At 39.3% G+C, this 25072-nt stretch overlaps 2 protein-coding genes across 2 annotated transcripts; both read right to left on the bottom strand.

Annotated features, from left to right (window-relative positions):
* Window positions 1-1919: 1919 nt before the first annotated feature.
* LOC130139399 (leucine-rich repeat receptor protein kinase HPCA1-like) lies at window positions 1920-8641 on the bottom strand. Its single transcript, XM_056316256.1, has 19 exons — window positions 8253-8641; window positions 6867-6993; window positions 6655-6726; window positions 6391-6465; window positions 6229-6300; window positions 5972-6133; window positions 5755-5829; window positions 5608-5679; window positions 5432-5503; window positions 5284-5352; window positions 5117-5191; window positions 4955-5026; window positions 4752-4883; window positions 4177-4649; window positions 3954-4100; window positions 3686-3825; window positions 3380-3599; window positions 2967-3202; window positions 1920-2727 (listed from the first exon to the last, which is right to left on the bottom strand). The coding sequence occupies exons 1-19, from the start codon at window positions 8404-8406 to the stop codon at window positions 2209-2211; spliced, it is 2964 nt and encodes a 987-aa protein (XP_056172231.1). The 5' UTR covers window positions 8407-8641; the 3' UTR covers window positions 1920-2208.
* Window positions 8642-18187: 9546 nt separating this feature from the next.
* Window positions 18188-24147, bottom strand: LOC130139400 (uncharacterized). Its single transcript, XM_056316259.1, has 6 exons — window positions 23791-24147; window positions 22662-22853; window positions 21267-21395; window positions 20604-20773; window positions 19215-19345; window positions 18188-18656 (listed from the first exon to the last, which is right to left on the bottom strand). Exons 1-6 carry the CDS (start codon window positions 23904-23906, stop codon window positions 18585-18587), a joined length of 810 nt encoding a protein of 269 aa, XP_056172234.1. The 5' UTR covers window positions 23907-24147; the 3' UTR covers window positions 18188-18584.
* Between the last annotated feature and the right edge of the window lie 925 nt (window positions 24148-25072).

Below are 25072 nucleotides of genomic sequence, written 5' to 3'. Positions count from 1 at the left end.
GGCCGGATATTTCATATGCAGTCAATTTTTTCTGTCAATTCATGCATCAACCTACTGTGGGTCATTTTCAAATTGTGAAGCGCATTTTACGTTATGTCAATAGCACAATAGATCGAGGCATGCAAATCTTGTCCAAGTCAACCTTGGACTTGTATGCTTTTTGTGATGCAGATTGGGCAGGTTGTCACTTGACTCGACGATCGACTACTGGATTTTGTACTTTCTTAGGTAGCAACTGTATATCATGGAGTGCTAAAAAGCAACAAACAGTTGCTCGATCTAGTGCCGAGGCAGAGTATCGTGCAATGGCCTCGACAGCTACAGAGATTACATGGATATCATTCCTTTTAAGAGATTTGGGTATTCTTCTCTCTAGTCCACCAATATTATTTTGTGATAATATCAGTGCACTTTACATGTCAATTAATCCAATGTTTCATGCAAGAACTAAACATATCGAATTAGATTATCATTACGTGCACGAAAAGGTGCCTCTTGGAACACTTGAGACTAAGTATGTTCCGTCTGTGCATCAAATTGCTGATCTCTTCACGAAACCTTTGTCTAGAAATGCATTTGGAAATTTATGTCGCAAATTGGGAATTTGGGATTCTCCTATTCCCAATTTGAGGGGCAGTAAAGGCACTGATTTATTAATCAAGGAAGAAGAATCTAGAGATTCTAGAGATATCAATCAAAATCATGAGATGATTCATGAAGATGTTAGAATCAAGTGATTGACAACTCTTGTAATATAATGATATTTTCATTTATTATTTTCCATTGTTGTATTATTTCCTTACGAAGCGTAACATTTGTAATATCTATATATATAATGGAAATCATCTCAACAATGATACGTTGAGATCAAGAATCAAACTCCTTTGTTCTTTTACATACATCTATGATCCACACACCTCCTCATTGCAAAAAGCCTATTGTTTAATTGGATTTCTCTGTTATTCGACACCAAATACGGATATACTGCTCTGGCATCAAAAAGTGGGTAAATCCCTTCTGAGGTCAGAGCTCAGACAAAATGAATCCAATTAACCCCAATTTCAGCAACACATGAAAAATGCCGGATGAAAACACAAACCAGGTTGTGCGCAATGCAGCTTGAACACAAAAATAGAAAAAGGAAAAAAAGAAACAAAAAAAAATTAAAAAGTAAAAGACGAAACTACCCTTGTTCCGATCGTCGGAACAGTCACGTGCTTACCGGCCGGTGAGCATTTGACCGGCCAGCGAACCCAAGCTCTTACTTGAGACTAATTGGGCACTTTGGGGCCCTATTTGAGACTGATTGGGCACTTCATACCCTTATTTGACACTATGTCTACTTTTGACCCTTTTTTGAAAAAATGACCCTACTTTGAATACTGATTTGAAATTTTTCCTTTTTATTATTGACAATAATTTATGTCTAAACATTTTAGTGGACAATGAAAATATTTTTTGTTCATTCATTTTTGTAGGCGATAAAAAACGATCATTTAAAAAATATATTTTTCAAATTATTCAATTTTCACGCAACAAATGCACCTTAAGTAATAATATCTCCTTTTGAAATGAAATGAATTTTTTAAAATGGAAATTAATGAGATCCTCACCATTTAGGCTTGAGTTGACCTTTCATAAATGACACATGGACAAGATCTTGGTCAGTTTGAGAATTAGGGTTTTAAGTGATTATTCCGACCAAATTGGTCACCAACCAATTTTATTATATTTTATTAAAAAAATTGATATATAGACAAATCGATTGCCATACCTCCCCGATTTGGTAAAGATAGATAGTCCACGACGCCACGAGGAATTTAATCCTTGTTGGCCTTGAAATGTTGTGTGAATAACAACTCAACAAGACCTCCCGCGCCGTAGGAGACCTAGGGTTTTCAATGACTTTCTCACTTGGCTAGCCTCTTGAATCGCCGATCATTTCCATTTATGATTCTTGAGAATGTATATCATATTTATGCTATTGCAATACTCATACAGATTGTTGATGTAGCATCATCAATTTGATCAAGGGACCAAAAAAGGTACCCCGATATTAGTGATGTCTCAGGTATGGATCACGTGACACAAAATTACTATACAATCTCCCATCCTCATATACAGGAACTTCACCTCAAAATGGAACAAATTCGAGCTAAATACAGTACTAATTTGATGAATCAAATAATCAACTCGTGTGATGGACATTTACTTCGGTTCGATCTTCGTCGAAAGCGCGTACCCGCCGCTGTAATCGAACGAATTGCTGTAACTAACATCCTTACCATGGGATGAAACATCAGTGTACAAAGGATGTCTAGGAGCACCATTATGAGACGCTCCAAAGTCTGTGGCCGACGAGGACGCAGACGTCGTGCTTATGGCTATCGCATCGGCTTGCAGGATTGCCTCGATTTCCTTCACCACTTCATTCATCCTGGGACGGTTGATGGATGATTCCTCGACGCATCGCATTGCTAACTCCACGAACCATGTGAACCCTTCGAGATGCCCCATGTCGAGAAGGGACGGATCCATGACTTGCCTTAGTCCGTAGTAGTCTCGATCGCTTTTGTCCATCGCCATGCGGACATCGCGGACAATGTAATTGCCCTTGCTGAGCGGTGGCTTCGCAGTTATCAGTTCAAGCATGAGGACCCCGAAACTGTAGACGTCGCTCCTGTCTGTTAGTAACTGGGTCATGAAGTACTCTGGATCCAAATAGCCCTGCCAGATCACAAGTTACGAACAATCAAAACTCGATACCAGGAAAGCATACACTTCAGTTCACCTATCTGTGGGTAACCTGTTGCATTAACATATCGTCTGCTCAAGTTTCGGGAAAGACTAAGGGGAACTTAACATCAGTTGGAGTTCGATGAAAAACTAGAGTTTATCATTCGGTTAAGATCTCGTTGCCCGCCTCTGTCGCCTAAACTGGACATTCAAAAAGGAGTATACCATACCATTGTGCCCTTGACGTGTGTTGAAACATGTCCTTTCTCGCTGTCCGCCACCATTTTAGACAAGCCAAAGTCTGCGACTTTAGCCACCAAATTTTCATCCAACAAGATATTAGTGGACTTCACGTCTCTGTGAATTATCGGGGGATTAGCGAGTTCGTGCAGATATGCCAGTCCTTTCGCCGAGCCGAGAGCGATCCGCAGCCTCCTCTGCCAATCAAGATGTATGCCAGTTTTCCCTGCATCATTAATTTTCAGTGTCCGTTGCTACAAACAATAGGCAGTTTCGTTCACCAGAAAAGTCTTGCTCGCACTTACGCTACAAATAACGAGACGAGGACAAAGCATGATAGTGAAAGTTTTATATGGAATCTAGAGATCTCAAAGCTCGATGTGATTTAGGCAAAGGAAAGTACCCGACAAGCTCTCCCTAAGTGTCCCATTAGGCATATAGTCATAGACCAACATCTGCTCTCCTTGTTCGTAACAGAAGCCGACGAGGCCGACGAGATTCTTGTGATGAACTCGCGAAAGTAGCTCGATTTCCGTCTTGAACTCGTGCACGCCCTGCATTGAACCCTGCTGAGCTCTCTTGATTGCCAAGATATGGCCATCGGGAAGCATTCCTTTGTAGACCTATCAGATCGTGAAAAAGAATTACAAAGCAGTGATATGGAGCTTATTATAATTTACATACAATCGGTGCAGCGCGTGATTTTTACCCTTCCATAGCCCCCGGAGCCTATCTCATTACTTTCAGAAAAACCATTGGTGCACTTCTGGATTTCGTCGAAATAGAACCACCTTGCCCCCTTCAACTGTGGTGCTCCTCCGCCATCGCTTCCCCTCGATATCCAGGATGCTTAAACATGGGTAGATGATGCGAGTGAGACAACAACTTAATTAGTTTACTCGTTTTCAATGATCTCAGCATTCATCTTGTCAAAGTGCTTCAGTAGCATAAAGATGAAGAGTTCATGCATTAATTACCAAATGGTTTGCTCAATTCCGTTGCTCTTTGTGCTCTTTTCTTCTGTTTGTTAGCGTATATTGCTAACCACACAAGTCCAAGAACCAGGACTGAGCATCCAACGGCAATCCCTACCATGATGCCGATGCTGATGCGTATTCCGCCAGCTGGATCGGTTGTTCATGTCAAAACGGATATGAATAATAGTCAAACCCGATACATGAGAGGATGAAATTGACATACCTGGGTATGGGTAAGGAAGTGCGCTGAAGGTATAGGGGCCTAAAACTGGGAGCTGCTGAAAAGTATGGTTACTCAAAACGAATCCGATCCTTGCAATGACTGACCTACTGAAGTACGTCCCATCAGATGGAAAGAAAGACACAGGTACTATAAGATTGCTGCTGCTATTATCAAAGATGATATTTTGAAGAGAAACTGAATTTTCAGTTAGGTTCACTGCATGCCACAGGTCTACTTCCAACAATTGAAACAGAGTGTCATTGGACAAATCGCTAAATGATGGAGCTTTAAATGTCAATTTTCCTTCGTACGGAAGTGCGCACTTGCAGCTTCCAGGGTTAAGCTTCCGATCTGAGGGACACAATGCACCTCTGCAGTCTATTAGGGTAGAATAAGCTTGTGGCGGCTTAATGCCGCAGTACCCCCAGGTTGAGAGAACAGGGGCATTAGTACATGCCGGGTTTCCCATTAGTCTGAAGCAAAAAAGAAAAAGAAAAAGAAAACAAATGATTAGCATCATAATGTCTACCATATCTCATAATTGAAGTCTAACGCCTGTGAACTGTCTGTCTCACACTAATGAATTGTTGTAGGGACTGGTCGTCAGCGCTTCAATCTGGTTATCTTCCAAATTAACGAGCTGCAAATTGGGACTGACACTGGTACCCATGTTCAGCGTTCCGTTGAAAGCATTATTTCTCATATCACTGTAGAAGTTCGAAAAATCATCAAAATGGTAAAAGAGAGAGGACACAAATTAGAAATATTTTCTCCTTACACATGCTCCAGCTGGGGAAGGCCAAAGAGGTTTGGTGGTACTGTCCCTTGAAGCGGTCCATATTGTATGATTCTGGTCATAGTGAGATAAATTTGAGGTCGCACACTAGTTTCGAAAAGCCATACAACTTTTCATTGTACCAATTGCACTGAGAAATCTTACAGAGTGTTGAGAGATGATAAAGTTGAGAACCAATCTGGAGCTGCCGAAGCCGTAAAAGAGTTGTTGCTGAGGTCACTGCAAAGGTACAATTTTGCCCGGCCAACCAACCAGTGGGATTAGCCATGTGATATCATGAGGGAGAGACAAAGCCAGGGTTTGTTACTCACATGTAACTGAGAAAATTCATCCCCGTTAAGTTTGGCAAAGAACCGTTCAACCCATTATATGCTAAATTCCTGAAGGAAACTCAGCAGAATGAGGGAAGATTTTTTATGATCTCACTAAAATACCATTGACGAAGAAATCTATACTCACAGTTCACTGAGTTGTGTAAGGTTGTTGAGAGTTGGAGGGACGCTTCCAGAAAAGGAGTTCCTATCGAGTCGGCTGTGGCATATTGTGCAATGTGAGTCCAAATAAATTTAATAGGTGCCAATGGTTGATAATTAAATATCCCAAAGCACAAAACAAACATTAAGAGAGTTACTCACAGAACCTCGAGCGTATGAACAACGCCTACTGTGGATGGCATAGAACCAATAAATTGGTTATGATCAAATAATCTGTCAATGATAGTCAGCGCAAGTTAGAGCAGAAAGCTTGGTATATTATATGAAGTGAGAAAATTGGTAACCTACATGTGTTTCAGAGACATGTTTGAACTGAACAGTTTATCTGGTATGGTGCCGGACAGTTGGTTCATGCTGAAGTGGCTGAAATTACGGATGCAACACATTCCAAACAGTTAATGACGAAAGAACATAAAGATTGTGTCACTTATCAGTAGAATCTGGAATAAAAAGATCCTTGTCTATATTGCTCACACTAGGTGCAGGACTATTGTAGAGAACTTACAAGTGATTACACTTCAACAAAAGGTCCAACCCTGGGGTGGTGCCCGTCGAAACTGGTAGTGATCCAATTAACTGATTTTCCGACACATCAAACCAGTAGAGTTTAGAGAGTTTACCCAAAGAAGCAGGTATATTACCGCTAAAACTGTTGTTATTTAGTGCCCTGGTAAGAATGGAAATTCGAAAGTCTAAGCAAACCATATAGCTAAACTTCCATAATCATCGAATTAGTGGCATTCGCATTTTGACAAGCCTTACAAGAAAGTCAGCTCTGTAAGGTTGCTCAGTTCATCAGGAATGCTACCACTGAAGCTAGATCCAGCTAAAATTCTGAACATTTCGAAAGATCAAGGCTTATACACGAGAGAAAAGGGAAAAACAAGCTGATTTAGCAATATATGCAGTCAAAAGGGATATTACAAGATAGTCAAGTTCTGTAGACTTCCCAACTGTGGAGGGATCGATCCATTGAGACCCTTGTTTAAGGAAAGATCCCTGCAGTTCAAAGGTTCAATGGTACAAATAAGTAGACTCGTTCATATGATACTTGATGATCAAACACAATGCTTTGAAGTACTTCGTTTGTTGACCCAAAAAAAAAAATACTTCATTTATGCAATCCTTATACACATCTAAGAATCAGCATATGATCATGACGGATGATAGAAAAGAGGAGAAACTCACAAAGAAGTGAGTTCCGTGAGCCCCACTATTTCGCTGTGCAGCTGCCCTTTGATATTCATGCCAGATAACTTTCTGTCAAAGGCATAACAAAAGGAAAATATCACAGTCAATGGCTGGCTAAAATGGCATCACTGAGTTTGAAAAAGAAAGACAAAATTCTACAAACTGGGAACAGAAATGTGCACTAATGAGAACAAGTAGAGAGCACTCACAATCCGGTCACTCTTGAATCATTGTCGCAGGTGACTCCATCCCAAGGCAGTCCACAAGGATCATTGGACTTGCCCCAATTGGGTGGTGTGCTCTGCCACTGGGCTTTCAGGGCTGAAAGAACGGTTACTGCACAATTATATGGCAAAAAAGAAAAGGAGTGAAATTTTAAGATGCGATAGGGAACAGATTTTGCCTTGGCCACAAGCCAACAAGGTCAAATGCAGATTCAAGCCTCACGAGATCCATTGTCGATGCAAGATTTTTAAAGAAAAACTTTCAAATTGCAAGAGACATGGTGTCATCCTGTACTAAAAGCTTTCTGATGGCTGCAGCAGTTGGGTAGAACTGCTAATTGTTGAGACAGCCACATCCGCTAAAATCTGGGAATGCACTTTTTTCACAGTTATTATAAGTGCAGACTTCCCACTGATCTTACCATTGTTTTAGCAACGGTATTTTTGTTCTATTGCTTGAGTAAGTAAGTATTCAAGGATGGATGCAGATGGACAGTTTGCCTTTTCCTTTCTCTCACTAAATTTAACACTCTGCGTTCCTGTCATGGTCAATGCCAGAACTTATTGTTTGTTCAGAGATGATTACGAAATTTCAGAACTCTAGAATTAACAAGCTTAGTTCCAGATCTACTAGGCAGAAAAAGACCAACATGTTCAAATAGGGCTAAATATTTTATGTTCTGTATTGCCTCGGAGCAGATAATTGAATTGACTGCATGGACGGCTAAGACAACATCCGCGACAATAACCATTGGATGCTTCAATTTCTATACTTGCGCATCTAATCTCTATTTATCACGTTGCCGAAATCCTCTTGAGCGAATAACATATATAATTGAATCCAAGTTTAACAACACAGTGGGAGACCTCTTTCTTGCACCTATGTCAGTTCTTCCTTCGAGGAGTTATACCAAGGCTTGAATGACTCAATCCCAAAGCACATAGCGAAGAGTATATAGTCCTTGTTGATCAAGAGTCCAGGGACAATTTAAGACGAGAAAGACCTGCGAAACTAAGCATGTCCTCTCAAGTACATAACAAAATCCAGATGATCGTCTGGGCTCAAAGAGACCCAAAGTAGCCCTTTCCTGGTTCCAATAACATAACATGTTGACGTCTCGCCAGACAAGCCAAAACCTTAAAAACCCGAGGACTTCTAAGTTCCAGACAGACAGCTTAAGTCCCTGAAACCTTAACAAAAGAAAAAAAAAACAAGCTGTTTTGATGACTAGCTACCTTTTTTCTCGCACCATCCCCAAGCCAGGACAAGATGAACCCAAAAGAAGTACAGATGGAAAGAAAGAACATGAATGACGAGAAATTCGTAGAGCATAGCAACATACATAAACAAATACATGCGTGTGCACTTACGGTCATCCGTGTTTGTAGTAGAGCAAATCAAATGAATCCAAGAACAGAGGAGAACCAGAAACAACAGCAACCGGAGGTTCTTGCTCGCCATGTCTCTGCCACCTCTCGTTCCTTTTCCCAATTGAAAACTCTGCATCTTCTCATTCAAAACCATCTTAATACATATCGTTCTGACCCAATATCAAAACAGGTAGCAAGGCTGGTTCAAGACTGCGTTAGGCCTATCAGTTTAGAACACACTCGAAGAAGATTCTACTTTTTAGGACAATCTGGGTGCGTGAACAATGAAGTGGCGGGGTTTGTTGAATACTGTGTCAAAAAATATCTTGTTCAAAGTCAACCAGAAAGGAGGGAGGAAGCTATGGGACAAGCTTCGGATTTTTTTCTCTCTTCTGCTTGTTGGGTCTGTGTTTAATGATTGATTTCTTTCTTTCTTTCCTTTTGTTTTGGCTTGTGTAAAAAGTAGAGGAGAAATATCACCAAAATTCTCAAACTATCCCATTTATAATAAATTTATCATAAATTTTTTTTTTCGACACGAAAAATATCAAATTATGTCACTAATGATACATTTATCCCATAATACTTTTTCAACAACATTTTTTTCTTTTTTTTTTTTTTTCTTCCTTCCGCCGCGCCAGCGAAGGGAAGAGAAAAATACATATAATCGAAATTGTTTTTCGTATCGCAAAAAAAAAGTTCATGGTAAATTTATTATAAGTGATATAATTTGAAGTTTTTAGTGGTGTTTTCCCAAAAGTAAATGAACTCATCCTCAATCATTTGACTATTCTTCTTCCAAACCTCTCTCTCGTTAGTTCTCACCAAGGACTTTTTCATCACGGTCACGATCCAAGAAACATCCGTAACATAAATTTCCTCCGGCCATCTCTCCACCAAAAGCCTGGAGAGAAGAATGTGTAAGCGAAGGCTGGCTTGAATATTTCTTGTTTTAGGTATAGCCGGCGTACAAAGCAAGCATTTTCGCGCGACAAATTGACCGCCGCACCTTCCCAATTTGGTCCAAGATAAATTGCCCACAACCCCACGAGGAGTTCTATCCATATCGGCCTTGAAATATTGTGTCGAGTAAGAACCAAATACGAGATCCCTTACGCTTCTAAAGAGATAAGGCTTTAGATGACTTTATCGCTCGACTAACCTCTTAGAATTCCCGATCATCTCTATCTATAGTTCTCGAGAATGTATTGTTGATGTTTAGAGTCGAGAGAAAACAACGACAAAGTGTTTATGGTGCTCAACCCTAATTAGGGTTGTATGATATGTATTTATAGGAGTGACTAATTACGAGAAATGGTACACATATAAACATAATTACATAAATACCCCATAATACATATAATTATATATTAATACTCCCCTCAATCCGAAGTAGGTGTAACAACGAGAGATTGGATCTTAATAACGCGTGACGCGGACTAGGTAGTCCCTTGGTGAAGATATCTCGCCAATTGATCATTGTAGGCACGTAGCGAACATGGAGATCTCCTAAGCAACCCGTTCTCGAACAAAATGGTAATCCAACTCAATGTGTTTGGTGCGAGCATGAAACACAGGATTGATAGCAAGATAGGTGGCAGAGATGTTGTCACAATAAACGGTGAGAGGATTATAAAGGAGGACCCAAGCTCACGAAGTAAATGACGAATCCAAATAGTCTCGGCAACACAGTGAGCGACAAGACGATACTCGGCCTCTGTACTAGAACGGGCCACGGTGGGTTGCTTCTTGGCACTCCATGAAACAAGATTGGTGCCTAGAAAACACAAAACCCGAGGTGGACCGTCTAGTATCGGAGCATCCAGCCCAATCGCATCCGCATAAGTAGTCAAGGAAGTGGGAGAACCCCGCTCAATGAGCAAGCCATGGGTGGAGGTGCCAGCCAAATATCGGTATATACGTTTGACGGCCTGGAGATGAGGTAATCGTGGTTGATGCATGAATTGACTAACCAAATTAAGAAAAACTAATATACGTCCGGTCATAGATACATACTTGTAGAGCACCAACCATTTGTCGATACAACGTCGGAGAAGCGAGAACCTCACCATCATTAGCGAGACAATAGAGTCTTCGAGGCTAGAGGAGTAGATACGGCTTGACCTTAACAAGGTCAAACTTGCGCAAAAGACTATCAACATACTTGGCTTGAGATAAAAGCGTACAGTCGGAGCGGTGAAGAGCCTCAATGCCTAGGAAATAGTGAAGTGGTCCAAGATCCTTCATAGCAAATTCTGTGAGAGTCGAGTAATCAAAGACCGTAATAACTCGGGAGTATCACCGTGACAAGGATATCATCAACATACGGCGGGAGATACACACGGCCCGAGAAGAAGCATAGACGAATAATGAAGGATTGGCCTTACTCGCCATGAAGCCCAAAGATAATAAAACTCTTTGAAGCGATGAAACCATGCAAGTGGAGCTTGTTTTAAACGTAGATGGCTTTAGACAGAACACATGATTCAGGAATTCGGGATGAGAGAAACCGGGAGGTTGGCGCATGTAAACTTCCTCACAAAGGATGCCGTGTAAGAAGGCATTCTTGACATCAAGTTGACGTATGGCCCATCCCGAGCAAATTGCAATAGAGAGAACAACCCGAATTGTAGTGGGTTTAACGACCGGGCTAAAAGTCTCGTCATAGTCCAACAGCCTTGTCGCTTAAATCCCCGGCGAGCTTTGAAGCGTTCCACAGTTCCATCGATTTTTCCTTAATCTTAAAAACCCATTTACAACCGACTAAATTCTTAGAAGGATCGGTGGTACAAGATCCCACGTGTGATTGGCGACCAAGGCATTAAATTCATCGCCATGGCCGCTTTCCAACGAGAGTCAAGAATAGCCTTAGAATAGCAAGTCGGTGTCTCGTCATGAAAAGAATGAGAGAGATTAAAAATTTTCTCTGTTTAGAAATTCCAGATTTGGCACGAGTCCGCATAGGATGAGTCGGAAGAAAGGAAATGGAAGTGGTAGATCTCGGATAGAGATGTAGAGGGGATTTGCGGTCTCATTATGGGAGGAATTTTGTCGGGAGAGGAGTGAGGTTGAGACATAGTGACTGAGTTCGGAGAGAGGGGAGGTGGAGGTGAAAAAGAATTGGAAGTAGATTCGGTAGTTCGAGAGGAGGAGAGAGGCAAATTAGGAGGTTGGGCTTGAGAAGAAAAAAGAGGCGGATGAGAAATTTGAGGGCCAAAGGAAGTAGAAGGAAGAATAGATTGATTGGAGTAAACAAAAAGTGAAGAAGGTGATGTAGAACAGTGGGGTATGGGACTATGATTTGAAGATTTTGTTGAAAAGGGAAAATTCTCCTCATCAAACCGAACATGACGACCGATAAAAACACGACCACTTGACCGATCAAGGCAACGATAGCCTTTGTGATTTGACGCGTACCCAAAAAATACACATGGCACGAGAATGAGGTGCCAGCTTATGAGAGACACGAGACGGAAGAAAAGGATAACAAGCACACCCAAAACCCGAAAGAACGAGTAATCAAACTTGAACCCAAATAAACAGTGGAAAGGAGAAATATTAGATATGACAGGGGAGTGGGAAGTCGATTAATGGTGTAAACAGCGGTGAGAAGAGCATCGACCCAATATGAAGAAGGCATATGAGCATGGATTAATAAGGTTCGAGACATTTCAACTAAGTGTCTGATTTTGCGTTCGGATAAACCATTTTGAGATGGGGTTTGTGGACAAAAAAACGTTGAATAATACCATTTTCACGTAAGTATGTTTGAAACGCATTGCTGGTATATTCACCTCCCCATCGGTTTGTAAAAGTTTAATTTTGGCATTGCACAGATTTTCGATAAAACAACGAAAGCGATGAAAGTGTGTAGGCACTTCAGATTTATTTTTCATGGGAAATGCCCAAGTGAACCGAGAATAATCATCAATGAATAACACAAAATATTTGAAACCAGAATTAGAGAAAAATTGGACTCGTCCATACATCAGAATGAATTACAACTAAAGGAAAAGATGCACGATGACTAACAGACTCAAAAGGCAATCGATGAGACTTGCCTACAAGACAGGACTCACATGATATCAACTTAGAACTAGAATTGCAAACACGACTCAAAACTTGTTTATTTGGATGGCCAAGACAGAGCATGCCCGCAGTGAGTGAAGCGAGAGGAAGCCACGATAGGATGCGACGAGATGACACCATTGAGTTGGAAATCGGATAAAGACCATGAGAAGAATAAGCTTGGAGGAGAACTTTCCCGGTTTGTTTGTCCTTCAAAGAAAAGGATGAACCATTAAAATCAATGGCACAAGAATTTTTATGGCAAAGTTGAGCAACGGAGAGAAGATTGCGAGCAAGATTAGGAACATGATAGACGGGAGATAATAATAAAGATCGAGAACCAGTATGTAAAAAGGCTTTACCGACTTGCTTAACAGGCAATAAACGACCATCACCAACCGAGACTTTTGTCAAATCGTAAAAAGGTCTAGGATTTAGGATATTACCAATATCACTAGTCATGTGTGCCGACGCTCCACTGTCAAGATACCAAGATGAATCGAGGTCTCACCAACCGAGAGAGCTGAGAACAGTCCGAGATCGGTAGTGGTAAAAGCATGGTTGAATTGTTGTCGACATTGTAGTGCGTATGCCCAACTCCGTTACATATCGACCAAGTAAGATGAGGCCTAGATCCGAGAATACCTCCCCGTGTGAAAGGGGAACATAAGGCTTCGAACCACCACGAGATCGACCGGAGGAGGTGGAGGAGGCATAGGGAGCCGATAATGATTGCGAACCGAACCGATCATAGGAAGATTGCCAATTCGATTTATCACGCGAGAATCGTCCACTTTGTCCCCGACCGGATCTACGACCTCTAGAATTACGTCCACCTCGAGATCCTCGAAACGGTGGAGGGTGAAGTGGTGTGACCAATCAAAGCATGATGAATATCGATGAAGATGATGCACTTTGATTTTCGGAGAAATTGTTCTTCTTGGATGAGGAGACGTGACCGCAGATCACCGAAAGAGAGAATTGTAGGGCCGTTTGTGACCATAGTGACAAAGGATCATACTCGGATGGGAGCCCATTGAGGGCTTGAATCACCAAGTCCTTGTCGAGACGGAGCAATTGATTGCGGTGAGAGAGTCCGCAAATTGACTTGAATCTTGGAGATAATCGACATTGGCGATCGGTTTCTTCACAGTATTCGAAAATCCAATTTTAGTCCAATTTCCTTGGCCGCGCGGCCGATCAAGTAAAACGTTGTCCTAGAGCAAGCCAAATCTCCCGAGATGTCCGAAGGTCGTGAACTTCACGGAAAATTTCGATCTGTGAGGTCGAATTGATCAAACTACGAACACATTGATCTGTCTTCACCCGGGTGGAATAGGAAGTATTGACCACTACAGGTGCCGGTATGATCATTGATAAGCTTCGGCGGACATGGAAAAGAACCATCCACATAGCCCGGCAGATCGTTCTGATTAAAATAGATTGAAACGAGATTTCCACGAAGATAATTATCCGCATCGAGTTTGATGGAGACGAGACTTGTGATGTTGGGAAGAACAAGCGACGACGAGGATGATTGCACAGCAGTAATTTGAGTAGCAGCGAGAGATCGGAGAAAGCAGTGAAGAGTGAAGAAGAGGGGAAAGTGGGCGCAATATTATCGGGAGGCGATGGGAAATTGGGATTAACAGAAAAAGAAGATGGTGGGTAAAGAGATGGTAGAGAAGAAGAAAAATTTAGAGATGTATTGGACATTGTTGAGATAGTAATTGGAGCAAAGGAAGTGTTGATTTGGGGTAGGGATGTTGAAGAATTCGATTCGTTTTCCTGCTCTGATACCATGTTGATGTTTAGAGTCGAGAGAAAACAACGACAAAGTATTTATGGTGGCTCAACCCTAATTAGGGTTGTATGATATGTATTTATAGGAGTGACTAATTACAGAAATGGTACACATATAAACATAATTACATAAATACCCCATAATACATATAATTATATATTAATATGTATATCATGCTTATGCCATTGCGATACTCGCACAATATGTCAATTTGATCAAAGGAAAGCAAGAACCCTAATATCAATGATGTCCCGTGAATCGTTCACGCGACATAAAGCTACTCTTTGACTCCCGTCATTATTTATGATGGACGAGGGAGCTTCACTCCAAAATGAAACGATTTCGACCTAACTATCGTACTAATCTGATGAATAAAAAACGATGTTAGTCGAAAATCGGGATATAAACGAACGATGCAAAAAGGCCACATTGACTCTCTTTTTGCTTCTTTGTGTTATCCCTAAATTTGAATTTTCGTGGTTTTCAGCCCACATGCTCCGAATGCATACACGACTTTCTTTTGTGATGGTGGATATAGAGAAAAAGACAGGAGCATACGCAATTAATGAGCATGGGGTCAATTAAATGGGAGCAGGTGAAGAGGGGTGGCATGCGTGCATTAAAACCTTCCTTGATATGGACGCCACTATTTTGGTTGTTTTCGCTTTTTTTCTTCTTTTTATTTGGTCTAAAAACGTCATTATCCAAATTGAATTTTTCGGCTTTTTGCGTTGTCGATTTGACATCTTGATCAGTGGAGGCTCTCTTCAACCTTAGAAGTCCTTGGTCAGATTAATGAAATGGTCAGCTTCTCTTTGACTACTTCTTCTCAAGAATTAGTTAGGTAGCTCCTGTCCAAGTATTTAAATTAAGAAAAAGGTTGCAATTTATACCGTTTCAACTGTTCTTGCAATTGGGTAATTAGAGCTTGTCTTGCGACATATAATAATCATCGTTTTTCCTTGATTGGGATTTGAACCTCTCTTGATATATGGAACCTCTAAAATCTTTGAAATCACGCGACTGTCAAATATTCAGAATAATTTGAGTTTTTTATTCACAATAATTTAAAAGTTTTTTGAATTAAAATAAGTTTTACATAACAATATCTCTTTCTCAAACGGGAATAATCTTTTGAAAAGGAAATTAGTGAGGTCCTTACCATCTAGGTTTGACTTGACCTTTAATAATTGAGACATGGACAAGAACCATTGTTTTTTCTTGACAAGGGAACCTCTAAAAATCTTTAAAACCACGCGTCTTTCAAATATTCAAAATTATTGGAGGTTATTTTGTAATGATGTGAATTTATTTTTAACTAAAATAAGTACTGAAGAAAGCTTGTCCCGGACTCACCAATTGTAAATACCAATATCTCTTTTTGAAACGAAATTAATCATGTAATAAAGGAAATTGATGAGGTCCTCACCATTTGGGGTTCAATTGGCCTTTCGTAAACGAGACATGGACAAGATTTTGGTCAGTTTGAGAATTAGGGTTTCATGTGATTATTTGGGTCAAATTGGTCACCATCTAATTTTGTTTAGGAAAATGACATAAGTAGTCCTTAAACTTTAGCTTAATGTATAATGTTGTCCCTAAACTTTAGCTTAATGTATAATTTTACCTTGATTTGCAATGCTATTTCTAAACTTTCAATTTATTCAATATGATCCTTGAATTTTGGTACATGTTCAATTTAGTCCTCGAACTATATGAAAATATTAAATGTTGTTGTTGGACTTAAATTAATGGAAGAATAACATTTGATATTTTCATATAGTCTAAGGATTATATTTAACATTTTTCAAAAGTTCAAGAACCATATTGAACATACATTACATATGAACTAAAGTTCATGGATCACATTGAACAAATTAAAAGTTTATGGATGATATTGCATATTGGGCAAAGTTTAGGGATCATTTGTATCATTATCTCATTTTGTTTTATTTTTTAAAGAAAAGTTGATGATATATAGACGATCTCAATATGGAAATAAAGATAAATAGATCATTAGTTGACCAAACCCTAGAAACCCACTACTTGTCTTGTTAGCACTTCCTAAATTAACGAGAGAATTGGAAAATTGTTCAAAAAGTTATAAACATATTGCACTTTGACCAATCCAGTTATAAACCTTTCAATTTACCAATTGAGTCATAATTATTTTCACTTTTGCCAATTGAGTTCATCCGTCTAATTTTAATTGGAAATCGCTGACGTGGACGCCAGCAGCCTTACGTGGCATGGCCAGCGACCAGCGAGGACTCGCGGCCCTTGCCCAATGACCAGCAAGGTCAGGTAACCCTCGCCTATGATCGATGAGGGTCAACTGGCCCTCGTTTGTGACCAACGAGGGTTGGTCGGCGACCCTCGCCAGACTTGGTAGAAAAAAAAAAAGGAAAATGACACAAATAGTCCATGAACTTTGGCTTAATGTGCAATGTAGTCCCTGAACTTTTGATTTATTCAATGTGATCCTTGAACTTTAACCCAAATGTGCAACATGGTCCCTGAACTTTTAAGTTGTTCGATGTGGTCTCTGAACTTTTGTTACATGTTCAATTTAGTCATTGAACTATATGAAAATGTTCAATACAATCTTAGAGACTACATTGAACATTTTCATATAGTTCAAGGACTACATTAAATATGTATCAAAAGTTCAAGGATCACATCAAACAAATTAAAAGTTCAAGGACCACACTAAACATTAGTCTAAAATCAGCATGAAGAAGCAAGAAATGAAAAGGAGACGAGTTCATAGGTAGACGACTAAAGACGCATGAGAAATCAATTGATGTTTTTGGTCACGATGGAGTTTTTGTAATCAGTTCAGACCACTTCATAAGTTGACAAGTTCATGTTTTCAATTTTCATGTCTTTTCAATTTCATGTAATTTGATTCTGAGTAACAATTTATGTTTCTTTGCATTGAGATTTGCGTGGTTTTGTTGCTCCATTTGAGTTTCGAGTTTCGTTTTCGCGTTTTATGCTCGAGTGTGGAACTGTAACACGATCTCGATCGCTCTCTAATCAAATTAATTGGATTGCCTTTGTGCATTTCTTTATATTGTTGATCTTTGCTTGGTTAGGAGATTAACTTAATATACATGATTAATAAGCCATAGTTCAATGAAAAGGCATTTCTGTATATTGCTCTATAGGTACCATTGTCTGGTTTCCCACATCAAACTAAATTCATCTCCTTAAGAAGTCGGTTATAATGTGACTCCAAGAGCCTATCTTAAATGAAGATCGAACGTGAAATCTCAAGCTTCTTGAGGCGCAAAAACCCAATCCCAAGGAATCAGAAGGACGAGGAAGAGGCAAAGGGAACATAGGTGATTCAGTAAGAGCAAGTCTACCGCCAAGTAGATCGATCCGGAAGTTGTGAATTCAATTGGTCCTCTCTAGGACAAACTACTTAATTTGGTATTGCTCCCCCAAATAGCATACGTTTAAGCTAGCAAGCAGGGTTTGGTGGTTGGATCTACATTAATGACTATAATGCCAGAGTAGCGCTCTCATCTACTAGGACTTAGGAGCAAATTTTTACCACCAAGCAAGTGAATCCCAAAGTAGTGCATTCAATGCAAGATTGTCCCCTTTTAGGAACCATTTCCTTAGCTAGGTCTTCACTATCACCCAAAGAATATTTCGTTGAGCTAGTGATTAGGGTTTGGCAGATGGATTTATTATGATGCCAAAAACAGTGCTCTCAACACTTATTGCTCCTTTCCTAAAGCTAAATTGTATAGTGACTTCGGAATAGCGACCGCGGGAATGAAACTGTGAAAACGAAACAACGATAAATTGTTTGGGTCCCGAGAAGACTGACCTCGGGTTCGAGTCATTTTGATGCCACCGTTTAGAATCAAGAATTTACAAACTTATCGCTGAGTCCTGTTGAGGGCAAGGGATGGTAGGTGACTGCTCATTTGTCAACAGCAAAATACAAAGCGGAAAGCTAACGCTGGCCAGGTGCACTTGCCAAGGTAAACGAAATTCTCGGCAAGAATGCTCTGCCATGGCGACAAGTCATTTTGGCGAAAAGAGAGATGCTTATATGCATTGAAACTAATCATCGATGGAAAAAGAAATACAAGCACACGGACTCATTTCACCATTCATGGATTCACAGTAGCGTTGCAGCATCTTTCACCCAAGAAGTGAAAAACTATCTGCTGAAGAAAATAACCTCAGAGAGAAAGAGAGAGAGAGAGAAAGAGAGAGAGAGAGAGAGAGAGAGAGAGAGAGAGAGAAGAATGGAGAGAGAACCTATTTGTCTGTGGCTAAAAGAACATGAACCCTTTCGCCAGACTTGGACCGGTTTTCGTTTCAGACTGTTGCTTCCTCTGTCTGATGGTGTTTATGTTTTGCCATCGCTAGAAAACTTCATTGTTATCCTACTGTACAATTGGATCGACTCTAGCGAATCTTCAAGAATGGGACTTCTATAGCACCTTGCAGAATTCTTTCATGTAACAATTCCGAGCCAGCAATGCTGCCCCAACCGCAGGCTTCACCTGCGTTCCAAAGTGTAGACTTAGTTAAAATGCATAGCAAAAGCACCAGTATCAATGCTTGCTAGAAAGAATCTCGGTGGACAAGTAAAAACAAAATGCACAGATGTCACGGGTAAAAGCAACCATCAGAGAACCTTTTTGAACATACAAAATGCTTTAGACATTGCGTGCTAGAAGCCAACATTATAGCCACAACCGTTTAAAAAAAGAAACCCACAAGATCTGTATTCGTGTATTACTTTTAATGTGCCTACATGTCACACGTACCAAACGTATATGGCCAGGCCTACAGAAGCATAAATATATATGATCTGTTTAGATACATATATAGACAGACATTACATGTATATATCTATTTATCTATTTATCTGAAACTTCACTGATTGCGAATTTAAGGTTGACGATACATTATAAATCACTGAAGCACTCTATGTTGCCATGAATTTCTGGTCACGAGAATGAGAGAATCATGAAATGCTACCCAGTGGACACACATTATCCATATGTTCCTAAAGAAATTGTCATCCTTATCGGTTGAACAGTAACTGACATGCTTACCTTCGGCCTGATAGGAAATGCCCCAGGGTACTCCTTGGAGATGCAGTTCATGATTTCTTTGCCAATATCCCCCCTCTTCTTCGCTTCAAGAACACCACCCACCATGACAAGGGGGAAAGAATCTTTTCCATCTGTAATGGCATTTTCAAGAGTATGTAATACAAATTCCCCATAGTAATTAATGCTTCAACTAATGTAATTTATCAACTGTGTCTAACAGGCACATAGTAGTTTGCATCGCAATAGATGATTCGGATGGCCGTCATAATCAATCACGACGACACGATAAAAATATCCAAGGGATAATCACCGAGACATATCTGCCATCTTACGAAACAATGGCTGAAAATTTCTTGCATTCCCTCATAGGCATTCATCAAGAATCATATTACAGTAAAAAAATATTTGTTAGCCACGAGGTACACTGTACCAAAGTTTACCTGGTTTGAAGTTTTTGCTAATTGGAACATGAAGAGAGTACAGAGTGCTTGGGAAAGCTTAAATTATAATTGAAGAAAATTGTTGAAACTAAGAGTTTCTATTTTGAGTAATTCATCTCCGGAGCATATCAAACAAAATTTCGTAAACCAAATCTATAAATAAAGCCATTGGAAAATAAGGAACAAGGAATAACCGAAAGATGAGCCATTTTGATAATTTGAGGCTATTATGCAATTGTATGAAGATTTAAGAGGATCAACCAGCACTCTAAGTTGACTAGAAAATGCCACTGAAGTACAAGAACTCCATTAAAGCGCTAAAAATAAAACTCTATATAGTCGATATATCCAGAAATTCTATTGAAACACCCCCCCCAAAAAAAAGAAAAAGAAAATAAAGAAAGACATTTAGATATCAGAATGCATAGAAAATGGATTAATCCGAGATGCAGTTGATCAGATATATCTGCAGACACATCACATAGCATGGAGATAATTGTTTCCAATACGAGAAAAAAATTAAGACTAGGTAAACATGTTTGAGGTGTTTGGACATGTCTATAGGTATATCCGAAAGATGTTTTCAATTAAACGGTCAAACTAACTTCAAAATTGGTAGAGGGAGCCCAAAGAACATAGACTCTGACAATAGACTCTGAGACTAAGAATCTTTCAGAAATTTGGTAGTAGATAGGATGGTACGGAGTAGAAAATCTGCTCATCCAACCCAACTTAGGAGTAAAAGATTCAGTCATCATTACTAAATCGGTGCTAGTGCTGATAAATATTCCCTCTCCACTATTTTCCACTCTTTTGCTTTCAAGGATTATCATGGTTTAAGAGCCCTAAGATCGTAACTTCCAATGTCAAATTTGAACGTCACATGATAATGAGAAAATACCGAAGGGTAAAATGGGTGCAAGTATATCTCTATGGTGAAGTGTCTCACCTTCTCCACACAGATGAAGTCTTTCAACAGCAGCTTTCACACTTAAAGCCAACTCTTGGACAGATTCAAACAAAATCTTGTTAGCGACTTCATCCCCTGCCTCTGCACAAGACACCACGACAGGGACAAGTGCCGCAGTGCAAGCCCAAGATGGATCTGCGTAGGTCCACCTGATTTGTTGAGAGATAGAATCTCAATGTAACACCAACTATTGATTATGCATAGAATGATGCTTTACAACAAGCAATCAGTAGAATTGCAATTAGACAGAGACTGACTAACCAAATTTCAGAGAGTTATCTCAGTCTATATTGCAATGAACAGTCCACTAGAAACAACAGTATTTTTTAATATCCTCTCAAAATGAATCATCTCTTGAACAACTTGTACCACATTTGGCGATACGAGAAAACAAAAGAAGAAAAAGATGCACCGACAAGCAAAGTGTGCAATCAAAGTACAAAATTCCGGTTCTTATCTTTGGTGAAAGGAAAGAATCTCCTTGTGTTTTTGCTAATATAAAAGGAACAAATCTGTTGTTAGGTCACAGTGATACAGTAGTAGTGTAACAGATATGCTCACTGTATTCTACTTAATCTTCCTAAAGATTTCTAGACTATTCAACCTCAAGAAAAAGATGACATCCACTAGTTAATAGCATACCCAATTAATTCATCAGGGGAGGAAAGGCCAAGCTTCTCTAATATGCTGGAAGTCAGATTTGTTTCGGGCCCACGACCATCATAAGCCCTAATTATTGCCGTTAATGCCTGTGCAGCTATTCCATAACCACTGCAATAAAAAAAGATCAAATTATGCTAAATGTTGCTGAACACGCAATACAGTGATATGAAAATTAAACCCACAAACTTCATTTAACAGCTGCATGACAGAATGCATCCAAGCACATAAAAGAGGCAAATTTAATTGGGGTTAACCTACAGAAATCCAGAGGCAAACAGAAGGGAGATAAGCGAGATCTCAAGCCCCTAAGCAGCATCTCTAGCAATCATGTGCCGTCATGATACATAAATTAATGTTGTTAAAACTTCTGACGCAACAGCAATTACATAAACAGGAATTCAGGTAGTTGACATACTTATGATAGGCATAAGAGATGAGAGAGCTTAAACTTTCCTTCATTGTCTTTCCACACATAACACATTTCCAATAAATTCTCATCATGACAACATGACCTGATGCTCATAATCAATATCTGTCAACTATATAAACGATCCGCACATGCTCACTAGTATCATACCATATGAATGCTCTAGTATTCATAAGCAATTACCTATTAAGTTTACCAAAGGTAGTCGCATGCTTCAAGTCATATCAAAATGGAATGCCATGGGTGGTCCATGAACTTGTCTTCAATGTTCAATGAGATTTATTGAACCTTTTTTTTCTTTTGTTCAATCTAGTTCTTGAATTTTCAACAATCCACTCGATGTATTCCTTCGGTTGAAAAATTATAACACCGTTAGCTTATGTAAGCATGATTTTTGTTAACTTGACATTAGATTTGCTATACTGGTGTCCATGTGGCTTACTTATGTCTTCCAAGTCAATATCTCTCTCTCATTATTTTGACCCAAAAAGAGAGCAAAATGATTTGTTGACTTGGGAAAACGTTGTGGTAGTCCACATCATTACTTTGGCCCTGTAAATGCTGACGTGGCAATACACATAAAAAAATGCACGTAATATGACAATACACTTAGCGGAAGGACTACATCCACATAACTTTTTTGAAAATTTAGTGATCAGATTGAAAAAAAAAAAAAAAGCTCAGGGATCACATTAAACATTAAAAAAAAGTTTAATGACCACCTATGTCATTACCCCTTAGAAAATCAAACTACTAAACTATAATAATGAGGCACACCTTAAGGGCGATAAAGGAACATGACAACCATTAACTCTAAATTTAGTCAAAGGCCATAATTGCTTATCCTTAAAAAGAACGCCCGTAGTATGCATGTAGGAAATACATTGGAAATTTAGAGCAAACTTTTAGCCCTGTGGAATTGAAATTGGAGAAAATGATGCATGTACCTTCCCCAATCGCCTAAGATCGGTCCTGCATCAGCAGCCCGAGCTTCTCTTCCATCTTCTGTAAATCCATAAGCGATGGTGCCAGTACCGGCAATTAAAACACATCCATGAAGTTTTCCCAGGGTTCCACTCGCCAGAGCTGCAACGGCATCATTTTGAACATAGAGCCTAACATAGCTCGGGAATATCTCCCTGCAAATAATTAGACCCTATTAACAAGTGTAAAATAATGTTAAAAATGTTATGAAATTTGAAGTAGCCATATGCAAGTTCACCACTCAGTGAGAGAACTTGTGCACTTAAATCAACTAAAAGAGAGCCACCTAGTTTCTACAATATGTCTCATTTTTGGACAGAAGAAATTACGGATTCTTAAGATAACAAACAGAGTCACAAGATCTCTCTACTGTATTTGAGCATTCACAAATCACAATCTGTGTTGAAACTCTTTCATTCCTCTCTTCGTGTCTGTTTTTTTTTTTTTTTTCTCCTTTTGTTTCTTTATTCAGGTCTTAAGAAACTCCTCTCTTTCTTAATGGTTTCAAAGCACAAGACACAGGTACGATAAATTAAAGTGTTGACAAAAAGAATTTCGTCGGAATCTTTGCATTCTTGTTTGCTGTATAATATTTCTTTCTACAGAAATCAGACAACTATATGACTGCCCCGGGTAATGAAGCTTTGGAAATTGAAAAGGTATGATAGGAAATTTCGGCACGGGATAGTGCAATGTATAAGGCATTTTCTGCTAATAGTTATTGAAAATAGAAAAACCGATCTTGGAAGTACAACACTTTATACAATTAGAAAAAACAACATTTTGCATGCAGCAACTTCTAAAACATTGAATAAAGAGTAGAATAGAACAAACCAAGAAGTTTCTTAGCTTCCCCGTATTTATAAATTCAAGAAAGAAATCCTAGACAGGACAGAAATCATGCATTAAGGTTCCTTCTTTTCTCGGTTAAGTGCATTTATATTTATCACAAATAATATGAGGAATCTTACAATGTCAGGCATTCATTTAATACCCATCACTGTGGAGCTAAATGAAATCTGTGCAACAAAATAAACCTTCTCCTGAACAGTTTATAAATTAGTAATCAAACGATGTACTGCTAGAGTAGACCTGAGCCAATTTACTATTCTCTGCTGATCAGTTGGATGGTTAACACCAGCCACGGCTAGACAAACAGCCCGGACAGCTGATCGATGAGAACCAGATTTAGCTAGAGCATCTGCCATAACTTGCTCCAGCGTCTCCCTTGCAGCAGCTTCTTTAAAATGGAAAGATTGACAAAAATCACTAAATCATCTCATGTAAATGGTCCACGTCACAACTTTTCCAGACTTGTACTTAATCAGAAGTCATGCAGAAAAAGAGCAGCTAGAAATTGTAATAAACATATATACGAGACAAATACAGCGAACTCGTGCAAAACATTGTAAGGTAGATCCTTCTATCTCTCTGTCCAGTTCTAAGGTTCAAATTCAAACTCAAGAACGACATCAACAAAAAAAAAAGAGGAAAATTCATTCTTGGAAGATGACGTAACAAAATAGCACTGGGACATCACCAAATAGCATTGAATTTCAATATATCACCGGTTTCTCTCACTCTCTCTGTCGGTGTCATCATCTGCTAAATTTCTTTACTTCTTTTATGAGTAGTACAATTAAAATTATGTCCATGGTGCCTGAAAATTTGAAGCATGGAATGAGCCTTTCAGCTGAAAGTTTTCAGTAGTATGGCTGCCATTATCACTTTTATCATAAAGTGCCACTGCCATCATTTACCTCAAAATGTATTAGCTTATCATCAATGCTCCATTACTCATCACATCTCAGCCATTGAAACAATTTACTCCTACTGTGGAAAAAGATATACAAAATGCACTCATGCACAGAATTAACTGCCCATATAACTCACATGGTTAACTAGAATTTTAGAGTAGCCAATGGCTTCAGTTTTCTATTTGCAATCTATTGAGTTTCAATTAGTTTCAAATAATTAGCAGAAATTTGGGGAAACCCATACTCAGATTGATCGTAACAAGAGATACTCTAATAATTAATTTTACATGGCGCAGACAACGCATCTACTTTATATCGACTTCTCCTTTTTCTTTGAATTCATCTCAACCAGCAGTTCAAAACTAAAAACTTGGATTCAATACTGAAGACGTATACTCTATGTCATTCATAGACATGCGAAACAATTTCCTAACCAAAAACACCAGGCCAACAGCAACAAGATCAAACAAACAAATGTGCAGCCCAGATTACATTTTTTTCTCCACAAGCATTGTAGCTGGAGTACCTACCCCAATAAAAATAGAGGAAAGAGGAATACAAAAGGGAAACCACTGATCCAAAAAAGTAACAAGGACCTTGCATTTCAAACGGCCTTT

This window comes from Syzygium oleosum, unplaced genomic scaffold (assembly GCF_021117445.2).
Source record: "Syzygium oleosum isolate NSW1041296 unplaced genomic scaffold, Sole_v2.1 Sole_v2.12, whole genome shotgun sequence".
Taxonomy (NCBI): Eukaryota; Viridiplantae; Streptophyta; class Magnoliopsida; order Myrtales; family Myrtaceae; genus Syzygium; species Syzygium oleosum.
The sequence above is the reverse complement of the archived record's forward strand: the minus strand, read 5'-3'. Positions and strand labels throughout refer to the sequence as shown.